This window comes from Topomyia yanbarensis, chromosome 3 (genome assembly GCF_030247195.1).
Source record: "Topomyia yanbarensis strain Yona2022 chromosome 3, ASM3024719v1, whole genome shotgun sequence".
In the NCBI taxonomy this organism is placed as follows: Eukaryota; Metazoa; Arthropoda; class Insecta; order Diptera; family Culicidae; genus Topomyia; species Topomyia yanbarensis.
Genome location: NC_080672.1, coordinates 205358481 through 205386124, shown reverse-complemented (window position 1 = coordinate 205386124; position 27644 = coordinate 205358481). Strand labels below are relative to the sequence as shown.

Sequence of the window (27644 nt, the reverse complement as noted above, 5' to 3'; positions counted from 1 at the left end):
TTCGTTGTATAACCATTCGTTTATTTTTAATGGGTTCAAACGAACAAGAAGACATTGTTTTTTTCCTGTGTATTTCTCTATTGATATATGCGAGCATGCCGGTAGATCAGACGATATCATACATTTTCGTATTTGCAAATTACAGAAAATGTTTCTCCACCGAGACGTTTTGCAAGCCACTCATTTTTTACGACGGCTAGTTTCAAAGTTTCACAGGTAAATTTTGTATTGAGGTTTGTATGGAGCGCCCTTGCCATTCCAATGATAATAACCAAATCACTTTCTGCAATCTCGTCACACAAATCTGTAAAATACACAAAATTGATTAACGCTCCTAACAATCATATAGTAGATATTTAGAACTCGGATTACACTGTATTGAACAAATAAGAATTGAGAAAACATACCAGGTGTCATGAGACTGAAGTCAAGACATGGGCCATTTTGCTCATTGCCAAGGATTTTCAACATGCCAGTATCATAAGCATCACTGATAACTTCACATTCGGTGCAACATTGTGTAATTACTTCCTTCAGTTCATTATAAGTGATATCATTCAGTGCGGGGTTGGTATTGGCGCAAAGTAACACTTTCGTTTGGCGCAGTAACAGTTCTCTCACCAAAGGAATTATACCCAGTACTATGTCAATACCTGAGTTATCAGTGAAGATCGTTGCGCATCTATGCGGAGAGCCCTAGAAGATGTTCTAGTTCTGCTAATGGTTATCGTTTAGGATAAAGCAGCATCAAACCTGCATTCTTTCCAGCCACTGATCCAAACAATCAATTAGCCAGGGACGTTTTTGTATGCGTTCTAGAGCCTCTTTCAATCCGAAATTGGCGTCACTTTCAAGTATTTGAGAAACAGCTTGCGCTCCCCAGTCGAACATATTACCTATTAAAGTACATAAACAAATGGAATAACATCGAAACATTAAAAAATGTTTTAAATTATTCAATCTTAGAGGTAAATGTAACAGGATAAATGTTATTTCATAGCTATCGATCGTTCAATATTACTGGCTAAGATAGAATTGCAAATTAAGGTACATTTATTTGAAATAGTTGAACGATTTAATCAATCAATCGAACAATAAATTATATGAAGAATATAAATTATCCGTGAAAAAAGAATATAACTTAGTTAACGCTTAAAGTTTTAAAACAATAATGCAAATAAAATCTCAAAAGAGTAATGTTAAAAATGAGAAAATCCACCCAACATTTAAAAAAAGGTGAATTTGTGCATTGGAGTGTAAAGAATATTTTTTTTGAGACAGTATTAACCACAAATGAGCGATCGAGAATAAACGTCGCAAGGACATGCTTCGTTAAACCCATTTAAAACATATAAGCGACCGAAATTAAAAGTCTTAAGGATATAACATGCTTCGCAAAACCCGTTTAAAACAGCAAAATCGGAAATAAAATTCAAGCATAAAAATCGGACAGAAATCGTTCAGCATAAGATTGCTATTGTTATTTATTGTTATTTATCAGTGTGCAATCGGGGTGTCTCAACAACCTATTTCTGCAACCTATGTGCATTAACTGTACACCTACCGTCTCACCGTTGCACTTGACAGTGTGTGCAGTGCTTTATAGTCACACCTACGACCGCGCACCCGGTTTCCCATGACCGTTTTGGCGACTCAGAGGCTGTCCTTCCATGTTGCTCAGGGATACATTGCTCCTATACACATCCATGCATACAGGCATACATATGGGCTTACATTCGTACATACATTCATACATACATACAAACTATTTGGCACAAGTTTAGAGCGTGTAGCGTCATGTCATCTAGTCTGTCATCCTATGGAAAATCATCCTACCATCGCCTTGGGGTCAACGTCATTTTGGCAAATTTTGCATTGAATCCGCTTCTGTCTCTTCCTAATCTCCTTTTTGTCTCCTAGGTCCGAAGCGGATCAATCGATTTTTAATTGAACCGGTAAACATACTAGCAGTAATAGTCCTTACTCGCGAATTCCTACAACTGTGCTGTTTCATCTCTATCTTATAACATAATTCGATTATCCCTGTTCTAGTCAATATACGTATTCATTACATTATAGACCAGGCAAACCCTTAATTTTTCTATTATTATTATCCTGAGTAGCTAGACGAGATAAGGTATTTTACGGTTTCACAAAAAGAATCGCTGCCATAAAGAACAAGAAATATTTATCCACTAGTCCCTATAAAGTATGCTCGAATCGAACATCTGCCTGGTTCGACTCGAATAGACCACACCGACCCGAAAGGGTTGCTTATCATTTCTAAGAGTCGGTGTGCTTGGTCGAGTTTAATAATCATAAGAACAAGTCCTGAATAATTAACTATCTCTTAGGTGTCAGTCCTGCACTCCTTTCCTGAACTAGTCTCATACCCACGATCAAAAGAGTCGACAACTAGTAGGATCCACATGTCACCCACCCAAGCAAATTGATCAACTTGCAAGTAGGAGCACTACCAACCAGCCAAGAAGACTTCCGAATCAATGAGAATGGACCATGCCAGTCGAAGTTCACAGGCCTAGCGCCATCTCGTATAGTGTCATTGTCATTTCTCAGCCCACACCCTGGCAGACGTTCATCCGCCCATCTAGACTCTGACAAGATGAGAACCTACAAAGCCTAACTGTTCGTATGTGCTAGTCCGTATAGATTTTGGTTTGCTGAAACGAAACAATAAAAGCAAAAAAAAAAGGAAAATTATTGTGATTAGTATCGTAGTTATAATAAATAAGTAAACGATTTCTCATCTGTTGTTTGTTTCCTTGTTCGTAGTCCTCCTTCCTGTTCCTGATCTGTTTGGGCTATTGACTTTCCGTTTCCTTGGCCGTCACGTTCTCTTACACCGAGTTGCATATATTGTAGCAAGAGAAACAATGAAAAGACAAAACAAAAAATGAAAATAAATGCGAAATGCTCTTCTCCCAGACCCCGCACATAACCCTTGCTTTCCCTTTGCTTATCATTTTGGTACCAGCCAGGAAGCACTTGGCCTTGTACCCACTGCTCTTCCACCATCCTTGTGGTCTTCTCCATTTATCACTGGTGTCACATGTGATATTTGGGTACGAAAAATGATTTCCTGAGCAGACAATCAAATGAAAGATGATTGATAGGTAATTAGTGCACTGCACCAGGTATCATATCGCATTTGTAGATACACATATTAAATGTATCTACTATACGATATGATGGCCGGAAAGATAGATAAGCAACCCAAGCTCCCCAGAAATCCTTCAGCATAAGAATCGCTTAAAAAGTTCTCACCTGTTAAACTGAGCAAGGGATAACCTCCAGTAGAAAAATCTTTTAAAAATAAATAAATCGCTCGTAGGAGCATCCGTATATCTTGATCAGAGTTAAAAATAATCGAAGCTCTTTTTTGACGGCTGAAAATGAACCTGATGCGACTCGCGGTGAATAGAAAAAATATTCATTCAAATATCCATGTTATTCATTTAGTTGAATATCGTACAGTGTATTCATTTCACTAATTATATAGGAAAATGTTTTCAAATGCCGGTAAAGCATATGAAACAACAATCATCATCGCTTACATTGCGCCAGGGCCTACTTTGATGCGTTTGATTCGTTGCTGCACGGCCGCTTCGTGTAATAATTGGAGACGAATGAAAATCTGCATGGGTGAATGGGCGGTTTGTTCGTTTGACGTTTTCAGCTGCGTCACTGAATATTGAAAATGAATGCGGCTGAATATGATCAATTTTCATGCAATGAATTTGAATATTTTTAACTCTGATCTTGATGTTCAAGATTAAAATTCGGCTGACAAAAACTACTACTAGTTTTCCGATCTGTTTACTTCACAAGCTCGACCCTCATTATCAGAAGGCAAAAATTAAGCCCGCACGATATTAAGCCTGTTCTAATGACTCTGCCACTTCTAGTTTTCCGATCTGTTTACTTCACATCCTTGCTCTCACTTGAGTACTATGGCTCTAAGTTTCATAACTTTCCCTACCCAGTAATCTCTAGCTAATTGAATGTCGTTAAAACGTAAAAAAAAGAAAATGTGACTAACATAGTCGAAATAAAAAAGGAAAAAAGAAAAGGAAACTGATGGGAATCCATCGGCAGCGGTGGGTAGCCGCTGTAGACACAGCCATTACCTTACACAATGTAGCAAACCCGCCACGACTGTAAGAACAGTGACAATAGTCTAATAAAAATCTATCCCGGCATTCAAAAGGCATATAAAGATGAACAGCAGCAATCATCATTAAGATTGATGCTAATCGTCGACAGGTTTTCAGTGGTGATCTTGCGTGGCTTAATTTTTGCCGCTTGTCACGGTAAAGATAGATACGTACGTCGATCTATCAGGACACATGATAGTGAACTCGGGTGATTCGTAGTTATTCTGCGTAAGCTCGACCCTCATTATCAGAAGGCAAAAATTAAGCCCGCACGATATTAAGCCTGTTCTAATGACCCTGCCACTTCTAGTTTTCCGATCTGTTTACTTCACATCCTTGCTCTCACTTGAGTACTATGGCTCTAAGTTTCATAACTTTCCCTACCCAGTAATCTCTAGCTAATTGAATGTCGTTAAAACGTAAAAAAAGAAAATGTGACTAACATAGTCGAAATAAAAAAGGAAAAAAGAAAAGGAAACTGATGGGAATCCATCGGCAGCGGTAGACACAGCCATTACCTTACACAATGTAGCAAACCCGCCACGACTGTAAGAACAGTGACAATAGTCTAATAAAAATCTATCCCGGCATTCAAAAGGCATACAGAGATGAACAGCAGCAATCATCATTAAGATTGATGCTAATCGTCGACAGGTTTTCAGTGGTGATCTTGCGTGGCTTAATTTTTGCCGGTTGTCACGGTAAAGATAGATACGTCTACCTTTATCAGGACACATGATAGTGAACTCGGGTGATTCGTAGTTATTCTGCCTAAGCTCGACCCTCATTATCAGAAGGCAAAAATTAAGCCCGCACGATATTAAGCCTGTTCTAATGACTCTGCCACTTCTAGTTTTCCGATCTGTTTACTTCACATCCTTGCTCTCACTTGAGTACTATGGCTCTAAGTTTCATAACTTTCCCTACCCAGTAATCTCTAGCTAATTGAATGTCGTTAAAACGTAAAAAAAGAAAATGTGACTAACATAGTCGAAATAAAAAAGGAAAAAAGAAAAGGAAACTGATGGGAATCCATCGGAGCGGTGGGTAGCCGCTGTAGACACAGCCATTACCTTACACAATGTAGCAAACCCGCCACGACTGTAAGAACAGTGACAATAGTCTAATAAAAATCTATCCCGGCATTCAAAAGGCATACAGAGATGAACAGCAGCAATCATCATTTAGGTTGATGCTAATCGTCGACAGGTTTTCAGTGGTGATCTTGCGTGGCTTAATTTTTGCCGGTTGTCACGGTAAAGATAGATACGTCTACCTTTATCAGGACACATGATAGTGAACTCGGGTGATTCGTAGTTATTCTGCCTAAGCTCGACCCTCATTATCAGAAGGCAAAAATTAAGCCCGCGCGATATTAAGCCTGTTCTAATGACCCTGCCACTTCTAGTTTTCCGATCTGTTTACTTCACATCCTTGCTCTCACTTGAGTACTATGGCTCTAAGTTTCATAACTTTCCCTACCCAGTAATCTCTAGCTAATTGAATGTCGTTAAAACGTATGTCGCAAATATTAAAACGGCCAGGCCTGTTTTATTCATATCATTTATTTGATTTATTTTATTTCAATTATACTTTTTATTCATTTTATTTGTTTTGTTTATTTATTTAATTTTTTAATTTAATCTTTTATTTTATTTGAGTTATTCATGCTATTCTTTAAATCGAATTCGTTAGTTTGAAACAATTTAATTTAATTATTTAATTTAATTTGAAAAAAAAAATTATCATTGTTTAATTATGCAATCAATATACTGAACAAATTTGATGTAAGTTATTAATTTGATTTGCAGTTTAATAATATAGAAGTCCTTCTTACTACGAAATCATTATACATGTGTAATTCTCACTATTTATAAAAGTAGTACCTGACACGATAAAAAATTAAGACGTACTCAAATACCTGTTGTATATGATTCCGATTTTCATTCAAACAATCGCCGGGTAAAATTAGCATCAACACGATGCACCACGAAAAATTTGTCGCCCGATAGAAAAGTGAACGACACAGTTTTAATAAAACATAATTAATGCTCCGCATAGCCGGCTATCTGGAGTTAAAGATGATTATTTGCCCAATCATATCATATCTGTTCACGCTGCAAAGCGAACGTGAATACTGGAACTTCCTTGACGGCACAGTGAGTGGAGCAAATCGTCTGTTTCTCATTAATTCTGGTTCTGAAGGGTCCTTTTCCTGTGACGATGCTCCAACTCAGGGAATGAGTTGTGGAAAATTACGCTGTATTCACTACTATGATGAATTTTATTTCTTCCGGGATTTCTTCTCTACTGCTGCTGCTGCTGATGTAAATTGTATCACATTTGAAAATTAACTGACTGCTATCTTCATCTAGCACTGCCTTTATACCTACTACTAATGCCATCGTACTGTTGGAGGCGGGGCTTTGATTGCGTTTGTGGGTGTTAAATCGAACATCCTCCCCCCGGTTGAGACGACGTTTCAACATAATTCAGACTAATGCGTGCCTTGAGTAGAGTCCTTGAAGTTGTCCTCTATAGGAAGAACGGATACCCTTGTAATTGGACGTCGATATATAGATCCATCAATTAATACGTCGATAGTTCTAACCAAATTATCGTCGCCGGGATAAACCGCCACAATACGACCCAATTTCCAATACAGAGGAGGATGCGATCGGTCGTGGAGAAGAACAATCATCACTCCAGAAGTGTTGGCGCATTAGCTGCAGGTGTTGCCAACGTTTTAGACGACTCTCTTTGACGTCCTCCAATGATGGTTCCGGTAAGGCAATGAGCGTACGCCCTATCAAATAATGCACTGGGGTTATCACTAGTGGATCAGACGGATCATCCGAAATGCTAAAAAGAGGACGTGAATTCAAAACTGCTTCTATCTCAGCCAGCACCGTCGCTAATTCTTCGTAAGTCAGTCGAACATTTCCTACGATGCGTTTAAGATGCGTTTTCGTTGACTTTACAGCCGCTTCCCACAATCCGCCAAACTCAGGTGCTTCTGGTGGGATGAAGTGCCACTCTATTTCTCGTACATGGCAGAACTCGTGTATTCTTTGTAGAGTTCGCTCGTTCTGAAACTGTCGAAATAGTTCATGTAACTCATGGTTGGCGCCCTTGAAATTTGTTGCATTGTCGGAGTGCAGATGTTGTGGTAGTCCTCGACGGCTGACAAAACGTTGGAGGGATGCCAAAAAGGCATCGGAACTTAGGTCCGTAACGGCTTCCAAATGAACGGCCTTAGTTGCCATACATACGTACACAGCGATGTATGCCTTTATTAGTGCAGGACGACGCAATCCTTGTTTGATGAAGAACGGAGCAGCGTAATCTATACCAGTTACGGCAAAGGGTGGGGAAGGAACAACTCTTGCCTTTGGTAGTGTTCCCATTAGCTGCGTCGTGTTGGTTGGGTTTGTACGGAAGCATCTTACACATCTGCGAGTTATTTGCCTTATGGTGGAACGAGCCTTCAACGGCCAGTACCGCTGACGAATTGCGTTCAATAATCCAGTTTGTCCAACATGGAGAAGGTCGACGTGCCTTTCCTGTATTAGATTGCGCCCTAGAGGAAACTTGTTTGGCAGGATAATTGGGTGACGATTTTCAAAAGAAAGTTGAGAACGATCAAGCCTTCCGCCGACACGAAGTAAATCGTATATGTAAATTGGTCGAAGATTACCGATTGTCTTACTTGGTTTGTTCAACAGAACCCGACGAATTTCGTCCTCTAGATGAACGTGTTGAATTACACGAAGTATTGTTTCTGTAGACTTACGTAGCTCTTCAATAGTCAAATGTCGAGACAGGTTTTGTTTAGCGGTTATTTTCTTTCGACAGTTTCCAATGAACCGCAGCACATATCCCATTATGCGTTGTACTTTACGAAAACTGCTAAACATGTAGAAAAATGAGAATGGCTGAATACTCACGACTGGCATGGCAACCACTGCTTTCATCTCAGGAAGCAAATCATCCGGTATATCCTGCAAGTTTGTAATTTCATAGTGTAGCTTGTGAAGGGACCCGGTGTATTTCTGTATCTCAGCGATCCGATTTGTCACGAACAACTGGAGCTTATTAAGGGGTTTCGTAACCCAAGCCAGCACTATTGTACTATCACTCCAAAGTACAACGTCTTGAAAATCCATTTCTAAGGCAGGTCGACCAACCGTGTTAAAAGCAAAGCGGCGCACAGTTCTTTCCTTGGTACAGACAGCTCGTGGAGGGGGGCTAACTTTGACTTGCTGCTTAAAAGACGCAATTTTGCAGATCCATCGGTGAATAAGCTTCGCACATACACACACGCTCCATATGCCACCGTCGACGCATCCGCGAATCCATGCAATTTGTAAGCGACTACATCATTGAATGTACACACCTTGGGACCTGGATAAGATTTATTTGCGGTAAAGCACGTTTGAATTCATGCCATTCTTCTGCCAACCCTTCTTCTACTGGATCATCCCATCCGGCCTTCGACTTCCAAACTTGTTGCGCAATTAGTTTCGCTATGACAATGACCGGCGAAAATATTCCAAGTGGGTCGTACATTTTTGCAACTTCGGCGTATATCATTCTTTTCGTAACGATCTGTGTGGGCTCTACCGTTTGTTGAGGATGGTGAGCAATGAACAGGGTGTCTTCATTAGGATCCCACAGTAAACCTAATACTTTGATGACCTTATTTGCTGCGTAGTCCGCCAAGGCAACTTGTTTCTCATGATCCTGTTGTGGGATGTGCTGTAGAAACTCTTGGGAATTCGAGCACCATTTGTGTATAGGAAAACAACCTCGACTAAGTAGTAGTTTTAACTGATGTTGGGCTTCAATGGCTTCTTCTACTGTTTCTGCTCCTGTAAGAATATTGTCCATATACACCTCTTGTTTTACGATACGGGCAGCGATTGGCATCGCTTCAGTTTCTTCGTTGGCTAACTGAATTAAACATCTCGTTGCTTGTTAAGGTGCAGATGCGGTTCCGTAAGTTACTGTGTCCAGTTCCAAAACTTGTAGCGGGTCGGTCGGTTGCTCTCTCCAGAATATCCTTTGGTAATGTTGGTCATCTGGTGCCTCAAGTATCTGGCGGTACATTTTTGAAATGTCCGCAGAAAACGCAATCTTATACTTACGGAATCTCAACATAATAGTGTACAAATCATTCTGCACAACAGGACGAATGAGGAGCACGTCGTTCAAAGACAAATCAAAAATGATTTAGCGCTGGCGTCAAAAACAACACGACATTTAGTGCTGGAGCTGGATGGCCTCAAAACAGCATGATGCGGCATGTAATAGTTTTTTTGATTTGGTGGATCGTTAGCTTGTATAATTTCATGACAATGCGCAAGGTCCCTGTACTCACGCATAAACTCTATATATTGCTTTTTCAGATCGGGGTTACGTACCAGTCGTCTTTCTAGCATCCGAAATCTTTTTAGTGCGAGTGCACGACAGTCGTTCAGCATGACAACATTATTCTTCAGTGGTAATCTCACTATGAATCTTCCAGAGGCGTCGCGGGTGAAAGTTGATACAAAATGATCTTCGCAGGCTAATTCCTCAGGGGAAAACTTAGGTACATCTAGGACTTCTTCCACTTGCCAGAATCGTTGCAGCAATGTTTCGATGGTTTCTATGGAGGCTAAGTTGGAGTGCTGAAGAAAACCGCCGGACTCATGAGGTTCGTTGATTGCACCTGTTATAATCCATCTGAGGTGGGTATCGCGTAAATGTGGCACATTAGATGTTGAGTTCAGCTGATCATTCTTTAAGACATCAAAAAATAGTTCGGCTCCGATTAACATGTCCACCTTTTTCGGTTTATAAAACTCTGGGTCGGCAAGACTCACTCCCTCCGGAATCTGCCATCGGCTAATGTCAATTTTTGACGTAGGAGTAGTTCCAGTTACCTGAGGTGTAATTAGACATTCGATGCTAGCTTGAAAACTAGATACACGGGACCGGAACATAATGTCCACTTTATCGCGAGCAAGAGTTCGCAATGCATTAATACCAGTGATTGGGACATTTGCTCGTTGCTTAGGAATACCGAGTATATTAGCCATTTCCTCTGTTACAAAATTCACTTGAGAACCGCTGTCTAAGAGAACACGACAGAGATGCGGCTGGTTGTCCTTGTCGAAAACTAAACCGCTTTATTTTCAATGGAAGTGAAAACATTAGACGATATGTCATCTTTGTTGGGTGTCCTCTCTTCGTGAAGTAGTGTGTGGTGACGTCGTTGGCATTTTCTGCACGTTTTATCAGAAGAACACTCTCTGGCGAAATGTCCTTTTCGAAGACAATTGAAGCAGATTCCAATACTTCGAATCTTCTAACTTTTTTGAGCAGCAGTTAGATTATTTAACTCTGAACACTGGAAATTGCGGTGTGAGCCACCACACATGTCACATTCAATTTCGACCAACGCGGAACTAATTGAGACCGCATAGCTTTTTTGCGGATGGATTTTCTGCGATGTAATTGCTTGTTTTGGCTTAACGAGTGATGACGATTGTTCCTGATATGCTGCTTCACAGTTTTCTAATATTTGACACCGTGATTTCAAAAATACGATAGTTTGAGCATAGCTCGGCAGATCTCCCTTCGTTTGTGTTGATTCCCATGCTTTACGAGTAGACTTGTCGAGCGAACTGATGATTAGATATACGACAAAGTGTTCCGACACGCCAATAATATCCTGTTCAAGAAAACGAAGATTTTCAACATGATTTGTGGCTTCGTTTAATAATCTTCTCAATTCTTTGTGTGATTCAGATACCATCTTTTTTAGTGACAACAAACCACGGATATGAGACTCTATTATTGCTCGCTTGTTCTCATATCGATCTGTCAATATTTCCCAAACATGCTAATAGTTGCCTTCGCTTACCACCTTAGCGTCCAATATTCCAGCGGCATCACTTACGAGGGCTTTATCTAGGTGATACAGTTTTATTGCGTCTGTATCTCCCGAATTGGACATTAAATCCTGGAATATGGCTTTGAACTTTGGCCAATTGCAATAATTCCCGTCGAAAGTCGGAATAGGCACTTTCAAAGGCTGTTGCTGTATGACAACCTGAGCACTCTTAGGTACAACTGCTCTGTTTGTTGTCCGCAGGATCAGTTCCTCGACCGCCATGGAAACATAGTTGTGAAGGTTTTCAAATGATGCATACTCTTCCTCTTGCTCGACTACCGCATCCTCTGGTATGAGCGCCATTACTTCGCTGTGAAACCCGCTGTATTCTGAATACGTTGCGGAGAGATTTTTTGACATGACATTTAACTGAGCCAATCCGATTGGTTGTTGAGACTGAAGTGACCTTTGGATCCTCACTAATTTTTGTTGAACCTGGCTTCGTTGGCGAAAAATCCCCATTAACTCTTTCATTGTAGCAGCATCCATTGCAACTTCCCATTCGCGAAATCCATGGAACGATCCTGATTCACTGTTTGCTGGAAATTGATTGGATGATGCAATCACATTGGAATTTGCATGATGCTGCTCGGACGAGACGTTTTCTTGGTTGACTGAAGGTGGAGAACGCGCAAGTGGCATGTTGAAATGCACGACGAATACTAGCTTGCACGAACACGATATGACACGTTTGAACACGAAACGAAATTAAATGGCTTCTCTGCTGACGCTAGGTTAGTACACCGAAGAAGCATCAACACAAGTTTTCAAACTCCGGCACGAGCGGTGGCCTGGCAGGCATCCGGTTCGATTAGGACCAATTTACGTTCACGCTGCAAAGCGAACGTGAATACTGGAACTTCCTTGACGGCACAGTGAGTGGAGCAAATCGTCTGTTTCTTATTAATTCTGGTTCTGAAAAGGACCCTTTTGCTGTGACGATGCTCCAACTCAGGGAATGAGTTGCGGAAAATTACGCTGCATTCACCACTAAGATGAATTTTATTTCTTCCGAGATTTCTTCTCTACTGCTGCTGCTGCTGATGTAAATTGTATCACGTTTGAAAATTAACTGACTGCTATCTTCATCTAGCACTGCCTTTATACCTACTACTAATGCCATCGTACTGTTGGAGGCGGGGCTTTGATTGCGTTTGTGGGTGTTAAATCGAACAATATCCTTGGTCTCTAGCAGCGACATATATCGGACTAACATTTCTTTCTTTCCCAGAAGATGTGCTTTCGGACGTGGTCGGCGTCAGTATTGAGTAGCATGCAGGAATCAGTATAGATTGTACGATGTGGCTCATCATGTTACTCCCAAACATGCTGTTCTAATGAACGTTTTGCAATCTCAATTGGTTCTGGTCAATAATGAGAGCGAGTAAAGGTGCTTTAACCGAGGCTTTTAGCCAGGGCAAGGTGTAAATATCTCTGTCCCATCACAAAGGACCAAAGAAGTGACATTAACTTTCTTAGCCAAGTCACTCCCAACGATTTATTATATCTCCTTCAAACTGAAACGGTCGGTACGGTTGTCCTCGTTTCTTTCTCTTTTAAGATTCAAAACAATTCTTAAAATTAACTGAATAATTTAATTGCCGTCTAATTTTGAAACATCTTCAAACCCAACTCTGCACAGTAGGCCTGGCCGTTTTAATATTTGCGTCATATGAAAATATGCTTCAAATATTAATATTGACAAGAAAAACACTACAGAATACCGGCAGTGTTTTCCAGGATGCTTTTCAATACTGGCTGTGTAAGGGTTAGAATAGAATAGAATAGAAATTTAGATATAATATGCATCCGCAGTTAAGTTTTTTTCAGTAGGATGTTTTAAACCTACTTGTCTTGTGAATAAGGAGCTAAACAAATCTTACAAACTAACTTATAAACTATAAAGAGAGCTAATCGTTGCAATTGAAGATTGCAACGATTTTTGTCGGAAGTTGCTTATAATACTGTTCGTCATAATTTCTAATGTTTCTATGTTTGCGAGTCCATGCAACTCATTTGTGCTAAACCAGGGAGGACACTTCAAAATCATTTTCAGAATTTTATTCTGAATCCTTTGAAGCGTTTTCTTCCTAGTAGCACAACAACTTGCCCAGATTGGCACTGCATATAGCATTGCCGGTCTAAATATTTGTTTATAAATTAATAGTTTGTTCTTTAGGCAGAGCCTTGAATTCCTATTTATAAGAGGGTATAAACATTTTATATATTTGTTGTATTTTGTTTGGATTCCTTCAATGTGATCCTTAAAAGTGAGTTTTTTATCGTAATCAAACCCAAGTATTTAACTTTATCTGACCACGTTAAATTCAAAACATTAAATTTAATAATATGGTTATTATTTGGTTTAAGAGAAGAAGCTCTTGGCTTATGCGGAAACATAATTTGTGTTTTTGCCGCATTAGTGGAAATTTTCCATTTTTTCAGGTAATCATTGAAAATATTTAAGTTTCGTTGCAGTCGACTGCAAATAATACGAAGACTCCTCCCAGTGGCTGAGATGCTAGTATCATCACATAAAAGTGACTTTTTACAGCCTGTAGGTAGATTTGGAAGATCAGAGGTAAAAATATTGTATAGTATTGGTGCGATGCTTGATCCTTGAGGGACGCCTGCTTTAACGGGTTGCTTATTAGATTTACAATTCTGATAAGGTTAGTAAGATAATTTTTAATTATCTTTATTATGTAAATTGGAAAATTGAAATCCCATATTTTGGCAATTAATCCTTTGTGCCAAACACTGTCGAAAGCTTTTTCGATGTCTAGAAGAGCAACTCCAGTGGAATAGCCCTCTGAGATATTTGCATTTATCATGTTAGTTACTCTCACAAGTTGATGACTAATTGAATGTCCAATACGAAATCCAAACTGCACAGGAAGAAAAATAGAATTCTCATTGATATGTGACATCATTCTAGTTAGGATGATTTTTTCAAATAATTTACTAATAGAAGAGAGTAAACTAATTGGTCGATAGCTAGATGCTTCTGCTGGGTTTTTATCTGGCTTCAAAATAGGAATAACCTTGGCATTTTTCCATCTTTCATGGAAGTATGCTAATTCAAAACATTTGTTGAATATTTTGATCAAGTATATCATGGTGATTTCGGGAAGGTTTTTAAGAAGAATGTTGAAAATTCCATCATAACCTGGTGCTTTCATATTTTTTAACTTTTTCATGATGGATTTGATCTCATCATAGTTTGTTTCAACAATATCGTCTAGAGACAATACTTGATTTGAAACGTTTTCATATTTTTGTAAGACTTCGGTTTCAATAGGACTCACGTTTTTTTTCGAGAGTTGTCCTACTGGAGCTGTAGAGCTAGGTTCTCGGAAGGGCTCCCCGTCAGAATCACATACTACAATTTGCAGACGAGACAGGCAATGTCGCCCAATAAAACACTGCATTAGGCCAATTGTAGCGGGCCGTGATTCTGAATGTGATATTCATTGTACGGTTCAGGTATGTGCGGGCGTAGGGACTCGCGATCGCGTGTATCATCGCGAAGGGCTCGAACATTTGTACGTTAACGTGCTCGATCGCGTGTGCGTTTGTATGTCGCGTGTGCGTTTGTATGTCGCGTGAGCGTTTGTATGTCGCGTGTGCTAACGTGTATGAACTTCGCGTGTATAAATTCTATTTGATAACCGTGTGCCTTTCGCATATTCGCATGTGTTTTAGAATGATCGCGCGCGGACCGTGAATCTGATACTTAATTTTTGGTGCACGGTTCAGATTCCAGAAGAAAATGGGTTCTTACATATCATTAGAATTCCCATTTATGTCGCCGTAGAACGCGTATTCTAGTGGATATGAGCTTTATTTTTTTTGTTGATCCAACTGAATGTATGGACCTAAATTGCTAGAATGAAGGCTAAAGATTTCCGGACGTGACCGATTCATGATCGCGCGCGTTTGCGGGTTCGCGTTTGAGACCGCGTTTGTAACGTCGTAATTACTAAAACGTTCACACAATTGCCGGAGTGTTATCAAGTTTACGCGATCTCGGGCATAGGTGTGCGTAGATGATCGCAAAGGGCTTAAGCGTTCGTATGTTGACGTGTTTGTCGCGTGTGCTCGCGCGTATGTGACTTCGCGTGTATAAATTCGATTTTGAAACCCTGCGGCCATTCATATATTCGCGGACCGTCATTCCGACCTTTAGCTTTCGGTGTACGGATCACATTCTGACAGGGAGAGAGTTACCCCATATCACTAGAGTTTCCGATCATGTCGCCATGGAACGTTTTGTCTAATGGATATGGGAGTTATTTTTCAATTTTTTTTTATTGATTAACAAGGACCTAGATTGTTGGTACCGAGGATAGAGACTTCCGGACGATCCCGATTCATGATGGCGCGAGCGCGGGAGTTTGTAGGTTGACGCTTGAGATCGTGTTGCTAAGTTTATGAGTGCTGAGATTTTCACCTTATCACCGGGGTGTAATCACGTTTGCGAGTTCGTGGGCGTAGGTTGCTTGGAAAATCGCGAGGGGATCTAACGTTTGTGCGCTGACGTGATTTTGTAACGTGTGTTCTTGAATGGTCGCGCGAACCGTGAGTCTGATATTGAATTTTCGGTGCGCGGTTAGAATTCTGCCAGAGAGTGGGATCGTTTATATCGATAGGGTTCCCGGTCATGTCGCCATGAGACGTGTTGTCTAATAGGTATGAGCGTATTTTCTTAATTGGTCCAGCTGAAGGCATGGACCTAGACTTCTAGGATCAAGGGTAGACTTCCGGACGTGATCGATACGTAACCGCGTGCGCGAGGGCTTTTTTATAGGTTCATGCTTGAGACCGCGTTTGAGAATGTGTGAGTGTTAAGACGTTCACTATCACCATCTTTGTTGACCCAGCTGAAGGCGGGTGTACAATCACAGTATAGGACTTGAAAAGAAGAAATAAAAGACAATATATGAGAGACGTAATAGATTAGATATGTACAAGATACAGCTGAAGTTATGATCATCACATGAGACATACATTAGTACTTCAAACACTACTAATACTTGAATAGCCAATCACCACACATAGCACATCCTTTCTCAATTATCTATTTGTTATTGGTTGATTGTTGGTTATGAGCTGGTAAATAGAGGAAAGGTATAGAACAGAAAAAAGGCTCATATCAGCCCTCCCGGCCTCCTCGACACACCACTATCGAGGCGTATTGTAATCAACATCTTGAAGCGGGCTTCTTATGTAAATCAAATCCTCAGTAGTCATAAAGTTTGGTGGATTATTAACATGAGAACTAATTAACCTTTAGTAGTAGAACTTGGTGCAAATAAAAACTAAAAAGAGCGAAGGTCCTTATATTTAGATAACTCTATTGAATCTATTGTGGCTTGATGATATTTACAATACCGTCAATCCCATCAACCTGCGAGAGGGGGTTTCAATAGGACTGACAACGTTGAGATTAAAATTATGGACGCTTTCAAACTGCTGAGCAAGTTTTTGAGCTTTTTCTTCGTTTGTAAGAAGTATGTGGTCACCTTCCTTCAAAGCTGGAATTGGTTTCTGAGGTTTCGTAAGAACCTTAGAAAGTTTCCAGAAAGGTTTAGAATTTGGCTTGATTTGTCCAACCTCTTTCGCGAAATTTTCATTTCTTAAGAGTGTGAATCTATGCTTAATTTCTTTTTGTAGATCCTGATAGATACATTTCATAGCAGGATCACGAGAACGTTGATATTGACGTCTTCGAACATTCTTCAAGCGAATCAGAAGTTGAAGATCGTCGTCAATAATAGGAGTATTAAATTTTTCTGTGTTGTTGGTACTGATAAATTTCTAGCATCAACTATAGATATACTTAAATTTTGTAATGCCGTATCAATGTCAGCTTTATTTTGTAAATCAAGGTCATGATTAAAATTATTCTCAATATAAGTTTTGTACCTTTCCCAATTCACTTTGTGATAATTGAACACTGAGCTAATGGGATTGGAAACAGCTTCTTGAGATAGTGAAAAAGTTACTGGAAGATGATCAGAATCAAAGTCAGCATGTGTAATCAATTCGCTACAAATGTGACTTTGATATGTCAAAACCAAATCAATTGTTGATGGTTTCCTTACAGACGAATAGCACGTAGGACCATTCGGGAACAAAATTGAATAATAACCAGCAGAGCAATCATTAAAAAGTAGTTTACCGTTGGAATTGCTTTGAGCATTATTCCAGGCTCGGTGTTTGGCGTTAAAATCACCGATTATGAAGAATTTCGACCAATTTCTTGTAAGTTTTTGTAAGTCTCCTTTCAAGAAATTAATTTGCTCGCCAGTGCACTGAAAAGTCAAATAGGCTGCAGCAATAAAAATGATACCAAGATCAGTTTCAACTTCGATACCCAAACTCTCGATCACCTTGGTGTCTTTTTTTTGTAAAAAATTTTATCGTCCAGGGTTATTATTTCTTATTTAGTTACAATTTAAATAAAATTTGTATCCGTCTACAGTGCGCTCATCTGGTGGTACACTTGTCATGTAGCATAACATCTGGCTGAAGTTCTTCAATATACGCTGACGTGTACGTCTTGATTGGTGTTTTAGAACCGGGTAGATCCAATCCTCTGGCTGTAGTTGGCTCAGCCTTCGATCCATCGCTAGGAAGGTGTTCCGTCGGAATATCCAAATAATTTTGTTTACACTACATTGAAGTAGATGGTGCTCGATGGTATCGGTTTGATCAGAACAATAACTGCAGTCGGAGTCGGTTCTTCTTGTCATTTTATGTAGTAGCTCGTTGGTGAGTAGCTTGCGATGTATAACTGAGAACCACGTAGATCGTTGACACGAATTCAGTAATTTGGAATGGATGTTTTTATAGATGATTTTCCAGTCGCGTAGTGGATTCTCTCTCTCTCTCACACTATTTTAGGCTCCTTTAGTTGTTTTATGAAATAGGAATATATTACGCTGGAACAAGGTGCTCTCGCGATTTCTTCGGTTAGAAATGCGGATTCTTTCACTACTGTACGAATGTGCTCGTATTTTCGGGGAAAGTTTGACAGATTGGGTGGATTCGCGTTGTACTCAAGAAAGCTCCAGAGAAAAGGTAAGTCCGAAGCCATTTGCATCATGCGGTTCGTTAGCAAAGCCTTGGCTTTGATGGGTGGTGAAAGCAATATTTCTATTTTTATTTCGTTTCCCAGTTTGCCATTAATTAGCACCCTTGAGAAGCTATTGTTCGTACAGTAAATTGGCAGGTTGATCAACTCGGGATTAAAATTCATTTTGCTCATCGTACTGTAAGCTGTACTCTACCCTATCAAAGGCATGGTCGAAGTCAAAAGCAACCAGTAATCCGTTTCTATGGTTCGCTTTCAGCTCACAAATGCGGTTAAGCATTCGAGCAGTGGCTTCGAATATGTTACGCTTTCCATTGGAGCATTTTTGATGTTTGGATAGCACCAATGGAAGCAAGGGGGCAACTCTGCTTTTTATTATTCTAGCGAATATTTTGTAATCAACATTCAAGAGCGAGAGCGGTCTGAATGCCTTAACGCTATTATCACCCTTCTTCTTTCTAACAAGTACGAGCACGCCGTCAAAAAATTCTTTGGGAGCATTAGAGGACATTGCTTCATTTATGACAAAAGTGAACTCTCTCCTCCGACAACAGAGATGCCAGGTACTTTTTTCAAATGTCTGCAATAATAATTTTAAAAGTCTGGGAAGAACAAAAAATGTGAGGCAAGCTAGTGTAACCAAAAGCCTTTATATTCAAAAATCTGCAAATATCTGCAATCAAACTAAAAAATCTGCAAATATCTGCAACCAAACGGAAAAATCTGCAAATATCTGCGTCATCGAAAAAATCTGCAGCTTAAATTAAAAGTCTGCGAATTTGCAGACTTGTCTGCAAATCTGGCATCTCTGTCCGACAAACTGACATGACACTGTATTTTCAAATTTGGCAAGATATTATTAGAGAGTCGACGCAAAATTTTGTAACTCGTACTGTCAAACGGACGTTCGTTTGACAGTACGAGTTACAAAATTTTCAGTCAACTCTCTAATAATCATCGAAGTTACTCTATGTAACTAGAGTTCCTCCAGTAGAAGTTTGGACAAGAGAAAATAGACAACCATAGTTTCAAGGCACTTGGCTCAAAGAAATTGGGCTATACTTGAAATAGTTAAAGGAAACTATAACCTTAGAAATATATGTTCTAGTTTTGTTGAACATTTGATAAAGAGCTGAATAAATTTTGTAAACATATATATAAACAATATTTGACAAAATATGAGGTAAATTAGGCCAAATGGCATACACTGCATTTTCGGCGAAAGATCTACAGTTCGATCGTAAATGGTTTCATTCTCGGAAATGAAATAGTTTATTAATGAATGTGATAATAAATCCCGGAGTTGTTGTAACGGCATTTAATTAGCAAGACACTGGAAGATGAAGTATATTTTTCAATATTATGAGTACTCAAGGGAGAGCAAGGATGTGAGGGAAGAAAGTTTAGAAAAGCGTGGAATAGGGTCATTTGAGCAAGCTTAGTTTCCCGGCGACTTAACCTTTTGCATGCTACCGCAGGAGTTAGGATCTTTTGGCGTTAGAATACAAATCACCTGAGTCTGCGGCATGTCCGGACGAGCGTAAAGTAACTTGTTACTTCATGCTGTCGGAACCGACTTGAAGTTGATTCAATTTTTTCGATTCACTTTTCATGAAGTCAACCAGAGAACAAAGCCAGTCAATACCGCAATATTGCCCGTGCTTTTCCAAAGGAGACACGACGATTATTTTTCGTCGCAGCAAGATTCGAAGCGCTATTAGGCGCAAGATTCGTCGCAATGTATTTCTTATGGGAGGACACTTTAATAAAAGATGGTGCAATTTTGTGTAAAAACATACGAAAACCTGAAACTTTAGAAGCACGATGCTCGATGCTCCGCTCATTTGAATTCGAAAAACTTCTGCTCGTTTGAATATGTCGTGTCCAGACTTTTACTAGAGGACATTTGTATTCTTTTACGAAAGACACGTTAAGTAATGATGTGTAACTCATTATACAGATGGAGCTACTGTTCCGAGTCTAAATTATGTGCCAAAAATTTTCACTGAAATCATTCTAGTTGTCATGTCAGTTTGTCGGTGCTCTCTCTCTCTCTCTCTCTCTCTCTCTCTCTCTCTCGATTACTTGTCATGCCTTTAGATAAAACTCATTTGGTAAACCATCATTGCCGGGAGATTTTCGTGAACTGCTCAATTTAATTGCTTCTAGAACCTCATCGGAAGATATTTCGTTCATTAGTCGTTGATTGGCCTCATTTTCGCGCGGGATGCAATGTGCTGGATTGAAGTCGTCGCTCTCGACAGGATGAGTGGAAGAGTACAATCTAACAAAATATTCTTGTACACGCTGCTGTATCGCATTTGGCTCTCGTATTGTGTCAACTTCATCCTGCAGTATATTTATTGACGTTTCGGTCCGACGGCTTTTCTGGTTCGCTATATGAAAAATTGATGTGTTTTCCCCTGCTATATAGATTTCGTTCCAGCGCCGTGTGCGATGTGCATAGCTGCGTTGGAGAGAGAGCATCCTTTCTTTAAGGTGATTTATTGTTTGCAACTGTTGAGGATCGCCATAATAACGATCATAGGCTGAACGAAGCATGGCATAGTACAGTTCTATTGTATCATGGAATGAGCGCCGTTGAATGGACGATTTCCTTTTAAGGAAGGCGATCAGTTTTGGCTTCACGAATTGAATCCACCAGTCAATCCACGTACGAAAGTTCCGTTGATGCCTTGTCCAGTACCTCCATTTCACGTGTAGTTCCTCAATGACCGCTGGATCATCAACCAAGCTTGGATGCATACGCCATATTCCACGACCTGGTGGATTTCCAAGTGTTGGAAGAACAGTGCGGATTATGTATGCTTTGTGATCCGAGAAGGCTGTAGCAACAAAATTTGCGGTTCGGATACAGCTTCGCATATTCGGCGTGACGAGAATTCTATCTATTCTAGAGGCAGAATCGGACCTAATAAAAGAAAATTCGACGTGTTGGCGTTTTAGGACCTCCCAGCTATCGTCTACACCTGAAGCGGTCATGAATCGTTTGAGCATTGGGCTGTGTGCGTTTGAACCAGTAGCATCTTTTTGGTTTACAACTGAATTGAAGTAACCACCAATGATAACTTGGTTCGTGGAATTGTAGAAGTAGTATGGTAGCACGTTGTTGTAGAAGTTTTCCCGCGCGTTTCGATTTTGCGTTGCCGATGGTGCGTAAACGTTGATGAGTGTGACGTCACTGATCCGTGCGCAGATTAATCTCGAGTCTATGCTTCTATCAACATGCGTGAGGGATAGAAAACTTCGTGCTGCAATCGCTGTTCCTCTTTTATGCTCATCTACATTGTACTCTATGATGAAGCCTGGTATGTTGAGATTTGTTGTTGCCACTTCCTGCAGGAGGATAACCTCTAGTTCGGCGGACCGGATAAAAGTATTCAGGGCATCGAGTTTTGTCCCGTTTGTCACTGCGTTCATGTTGATTGTAGCAATCTTGTAGCTCCTCATATCAGCCATTTCGATCGTGGGAAAACTGTTCGTTGACATGTTGACACCGCCAGCTGAATGTTGTCACGGTAGTGGCAGGAGCAGGGAGACCAACATAACTGGTTGTGTAGACGGAAGTAGCAACAATAGCTGAGAATAGTGGAATCTTGCTGAGGATGGCAGTATCATATTTTGCTTCGGCGGGACATATACTGTCCAAAATGCTTACCGAGGAAGCTGTAACCGCTGCTGGCAGATTCATTCCACCACAGGTGGGGAGCGCTGGTATCTTATTGTTACACCGACAGAACGACCTGATGGTTGCTAAGGCTGCAACGGTATATAGTTTTTGGCATTTTTGTTGATTTGCAGTAGGCACGAGTAGTTCCTTGGCGCAGTGGAGGCGCCGTGAGCTGGGAAGGGTGAAAGCAGCGAAGCGAAAAATTCTGCTTGTATATACAGTTTGTTGCTACGGTGTTGAAGCGAGTAGCTGGTCAAAATTTCACGGGTGGCGAACAGTTCAATGATGTTATTGCACCAACAACTCGTGTAGTAGATGAATGCAACTGCATGAAGGAAACGTTGCATTTTGGGTTTGTTTTTATTTCGCCTATGAGACGAGTAGCACCAGGTCGCAGCGAGAGCGGAAAAAAACTGGGAGCATTGGAAACTTGCTGAGGATGGCAGTATCGAACAATACTTCGGCGGGACATATACTGCCCAGAATGCTTACCTGGGCAGCCAAAAAAGCTGCTTGCAGATTCAGTTTGTTATGGCGGTGGCGAAACGGGTAGCATGTCACTTTATCATCTCGGATGGTGTTTTGTTACGCCGACAGGATAGGTTGGTGGGTATAGCAGGTTTATCAGAAGATTGTGTTGTGATGTTTGTCTTTCGCTGTCGTGGTGAGTGGTGGCGGGACGTAGTAGCAGCGACGGCAGCTGAGGATAGTCTAAATTCGCTGAAGCCGGCAGTATCATATTTCACTTCGGCGGGACATATACTGCCCGAAAAACTTACCGAGGAAAATGTTATGTTGTGTTGATACTTTCGGTTGTTGATAACTATAGACGAACTGTTCAATGTAACAGTAGCGGGAGTGCTTCACGGTGGCATATTGTTAGTTGAATTATGTATTTGGGTGCTGCGGCAGCGACGCAAAATGAGAAGAAGAAGCTAGTATATATGTTTTTGATCTGACTAGGCTGGTTCAGGCTGGATGGCCTTTTCATTGCTTGTTTCGTGAAATTGAACGTGTGTGATGTGGATGTTGCTCTTGCCTTGTGTCAGTCCGTGACTCTCTTTTTTCGTTATTTTTTCTGTCATTTTCAAGAGGGGATGCTGGTCTTTTTGTGTTTACTGTGATGGTCCTGGTTTTGTCCATGATGGAATCATCTTCTGCGAAGCCAGCAAATGGGCTAGTAAGGCTAACGGTGTTAACATCGGTTGTAGCTTTGGAAGTACTGATTGTCATTGTTTGTTGCTGGCCTCTGCTCTCGGATGTGTTTTGGGATGACTCCACCACCATTGTAGAATCACTTCCAGCAAGCGATGTATTTGATCCGTGGTGCTGTGTACCCTTTTTAATTCTGAGGAGCTAGCATTTTTAGGCTAACGGTGTTAACATCGGTTGTAGCTTGGGATGTGCTGATTGTCATTGTTTGTTGCTGGCCTCTGCTCTCTGATGTGTTTTGGGATGACTCCACCACCATTGTAGAATCACTTCCAGCAAGCGATGTATTTGATCCGTGGTGCTGTGTACCATTTTTAATTCTGAGGAGCTAGTGTTGTTAGGCTGACAAAAGATCTGCTGTGAAGTTGGTCTATCATCAACATTTTTACTATTTCGGCAAGAGTTAGGCGGGGAGGAACGTGCCATTTGAGCCAATATATTCTGATTCCTGATGAAGAGTTAGGCGACCGCTAACGCTCGGTTTCAGTGATTTTGCATACTCAGAGCACTTTTGAGCATAGTGAACTCGTTTGTTACAATGTTTACATGTGGTGACTTGACCTTTGTAGGTGACGAGAGTCATAGTCGTGTCCATCATCACATACGACGGTATCGGTTTTGTGAGTTTCATGCGCATTATTCTCACACCATTGGGGACTCCAGGAAAAGTCTTTCCAGACTACATCACGGTTTGAGATGGTTTCCCCATACTCACGCATCCTGTATGCTAGTTGTCTATTACTTGTGCTCGGGCGGAGATCATGAACTCTAACCTCAACAGACCCATCTTCCATTGACAGTGGGATGCTGTAGGATTTTCCATCGTGTTCAAGCTGGTGTTTCATGTTGTGTTCTTGTACTATATCCTGAGCAGTTTGGGTCGAGTCGATGCCTAAGAAAACACGTCCATTGCTGACTTGCAGGTGCTGTAGCTGGGTCGCTTCGATAGCGAGATTTTTCGTAATGAATTCTGCTATTGCGGGAAAGTTTAGTTTTGTCGGTATAACTCTGAAGTTGATGACAAATGTTTTGTCAACCGATGATGCCATTTTGGCAGTTGCTGGTTCCGTCTATCGGAATATCACTTGTATGTCGGACTAGGTCCGGGAATTTCGCAAAAAAAAAACAATCCAGATATTGTGAAAACACGTGTGCTCACAACAAAAGTTTGCTGTCAACTGGTGTCAAGAGATGGCGTAACGGAATGTTTGATCCTGCGATTAACCGCTATTGCGATTCCTCCGCCGAATCCAACAATTCGATCAAATCGATGAATAACAAAATTAGAGTTACTCTTCAGTTTAATATTTGGTTTTAAAAAAGTTTCGGTCACAACGGCTATATGCACATTATGTATCCTCAAGAAGTTGAAAAAAAATCTTCACACTGTTTTAGTGAACGACCATTCCAATTCAATAAATTTAAATGATTATTTAAAGTCATTGCTAAAATTTAATTTCATTGCAATTTTGTTAGCAAATTCCCACCCCGCTTGAAAAGGTAGAATTTAACAAGGCAATCATCGTAGGTAACATATGGTCTTGCAAGTATTTTAATTTTTCTTCCGTTACGCTACCTAGATCCATTGGACTAAAGGAAGCGTTGGGTGCAAATGAGTTTGTGGGCGTGGTAACTGTAGCCGTTATTTTGGCCTTGTTACCTGCCACTGAAGCATAAGATGACACACCATTGTAGGATGGTGTAACGCAGGTAGAAGTTGTTAATCTATTTTGAATCGGATTAACACGTTTGGACGCGTTTTCTTGAAGTATACCTGAAGAAGTAGGTACATTTTTTATTTGTTGTTTTTGTTGTCTAGAACGAGAATTTATAATTTTTTCTCGAACTGGACAAGCCCAGAAATTCGATTTATGATTTTCGCTACAATTAGCGCATTTGAAACTTTTTGTGGTTTTTTTCACCGGAATCTTTAGTGTGCGATTTATCACCACAGATCATACATTTGGAATCCACATGACAATTTTTTGTGCCGTGCCCAAAGCCTTGGCATCTACGACACTGGGTCAGATTTTGAATTCTGCCCCATGTCGTCTATAATGTTCCCACTTTACTCGAACGTGGAACATAAAACGTGCTTTTCAAATACTTTCAAATTATTAACCTCATTACGATTAAAATGAATTTAATAAAGCTCCTGGATAATTCCAGAGCGTACTGGCGTGTTCTCGCCGCTAGCCTTTCTCTCCATAAGAGCAACTTGTGAAGGAGAAAAGCCAAGTAAATTTTTCAATTCGTTGGATATTTCATCCAAACTTTGACCTTGTGGTAGCCCTTTCAAGACAGCCTTGAATGGTCTATTTGTCTTGAAATCATATGAATAAAATTTATATAACTTCTCCGTAAGATACTGGAGTAGTCGTTTGTGGCCAATCAATTCTTTCGCTGTAACTCGACATTCTCCTCTTCGGCCAATCTGAAAAGAGACTTTCACGTCCGGAAGGAACGTCGAAAGCTCAGTTCGAAAGGCTTTGAAGTCGGAGATCATCACTGTTATATGTGATTGCGTTTTCTTCTCATTGGCATTATGCGCAATGCGAGGAAATTTAGAAATTTCATCAGCTTCACATTCGGATAAAACATCGAATGAGTTGCTGCAGTCAATTGAATTTTCGGGTGGAGAAGATACCCTTTTGCGTTTAGCTTTAATTTTTGGCACACGGCCTTTCTGGGAGGACCCAGGCATGTTGGAAGAATTAAATATTTCTTTAGGCTGAATTGTTCTTAAAAAATGTTTTAGTCTTGAAAAAGACTGATTGAGTAGAAAAGTAGGTAGTTTTGAAAGACGAAAAAATATAGGTAGTCTTGAGAAAGACTGATCGTGCGAAAATATAGGTAGCCTTGAGAAAGACTGTTGCTGTTGAAAAACTCTAGGTAAACCAGGAGCTATCAAGATTTGTGACCGGTTCGAACGAAGGTTCAAGCCGGTATGTCCTTGCGACTTTTATTTTCGGTCGCTCATATTAGAATCGGAAACAAGCTTCATGTGTAAATATCGGAGTGATCCTTCAGCATAAGAATCGCTTAAAAACTTTTCGCCCGTAAAACTCGGCAAGGTTGAACCATCAGTACAAAATCCGGTCGAAAAGAATTAAATCGTACGCAGCAGCATCCGTATATCGTGATGTTCAAGATTAAAAGTCGGCTAAAAACCTACTTTGAAAGAATCGGAAATGTTCTTTTTTTCCATTTTTTTAACTGAAGGTTTTTTTATTCGACTGTTACAAAGGAGAGTTCCTGTCCAATTTTTATACTTGAAGTTTATATCCGGTTTTTATATTTTAATATATTTGAAACGGGCTTTACGAAGCATATTCTTTCGACTTTTATTTTCGGTCGCTCAAATGTTATTCCCTTTTTTAAAATTTGTAATTTTATTAGTGTTAACGAGAACCTTGTAGTGAAAACTGGTTTTCGGGCCAAGAAAGGTATTTTTGTTCAATAAAATGAAAACGCGCTCTGACTCAAACGTTTAAAATAAAGACCAGTAAAGCTACCTGCCAATACGCCTTTGACAATTTCGATCCATTTTCCAGTCATACTTTCCAGTTGATCAAGTTGTTGAAGCCGAGCATTTAGCTTTCTGATGGACCCTGAATTCTCAATTCGTTTCTGATCCTTCCACGGATCATCAAATCCGAACATCCTAAGTGTTGACTCATTGAGTTCTAACAAATTTCGAATAGACAGTGGTCGTTTATTTCTAGAAAAAATATAAGATGCGTTTGCATTAGAAAACACTTCATTTTTTAACTTACAAACTACAATCTTCTTGCTTTAACTGGTTCAGTTGAGCCAAATAATGTTTCCTATATTTAGCAGCACGGTCTACCGCCGTATTATCAGAAATTTGGCTTTTGGCTGCTTGTTGTTCAAATTTCAACACAAGTTTGTAAAAACAATTGAACCAGTATTCTTTTGCCTCTGCATCCTGGTGAAGATCAAGTGTGTCTGGGTTGTAGCCATCAATGTCTTGAAGTAGATGAAATCGCGTAGGCGAGGACATTTTTTGATTCTTAAACAGGATACCTTGTCTAAAAAGTTGGATTTGTCAACTAAAAATATGGCTTTCTAAAATCTACACTGAACCAAGAAATCTTGTAAAAATTATTAGAAAAATCACAGATCAACTCTTATGACAATCGCATTGATACTATATGTATCCATTGAAAATGATGTGCATATTACATACAACTCATGATGACACACAAATAATTATCTATTGTCATCATGATACATTGTATTGATAACGAACGTTATCTGTAATATCATATTAAACATATATGATTTTCAGATATGAAAAAACAGTTTTAAAATGGTGAATTTGTTCAATCAATTGTTAACCAACTCGGATTTCTTGTATGTCTGGAACAAACACAATGTAAGTTTTATCGTTTAGCAACAAAAGCATCAACAATACAATACTTATCCCATTCATCTGAATTTATATTTACAGAAGATGACACCATTCTTTAAACGTCTAATATGTTCTACAAAAAGTACACTTCA

General features: G+C 40.0%; 1 protein-coding gene across 1 annotated transcript; it reads right to left on the bottom strand.

Annotated features, from left to right (window-relative positions):
- On the bottom strand, positions 1–27356 carry LOC131690205 (4'-phosphopantetheine phosphatase). The gene is made up of 5 exons (XM_058975787.1): positions 26894–27356; positions 26633–26838; positions 754–896; positions 408–696; positions 1–304 (listed from the first exon to the last, which is right to left on the bottom strand). Exons 1-5 carry the CDS (start codon positions 27139–27141, stop codon positions 117–119), a joined length of 1074 nt encoding a protein of 357 aa, XP_058831770.1. The 5' UTR covers positions 27142–27356; the 3' UTR covers positions 1–116.
- Between the last annotated feature and the right edge of the window lie 288 nt (positions 27357–27644).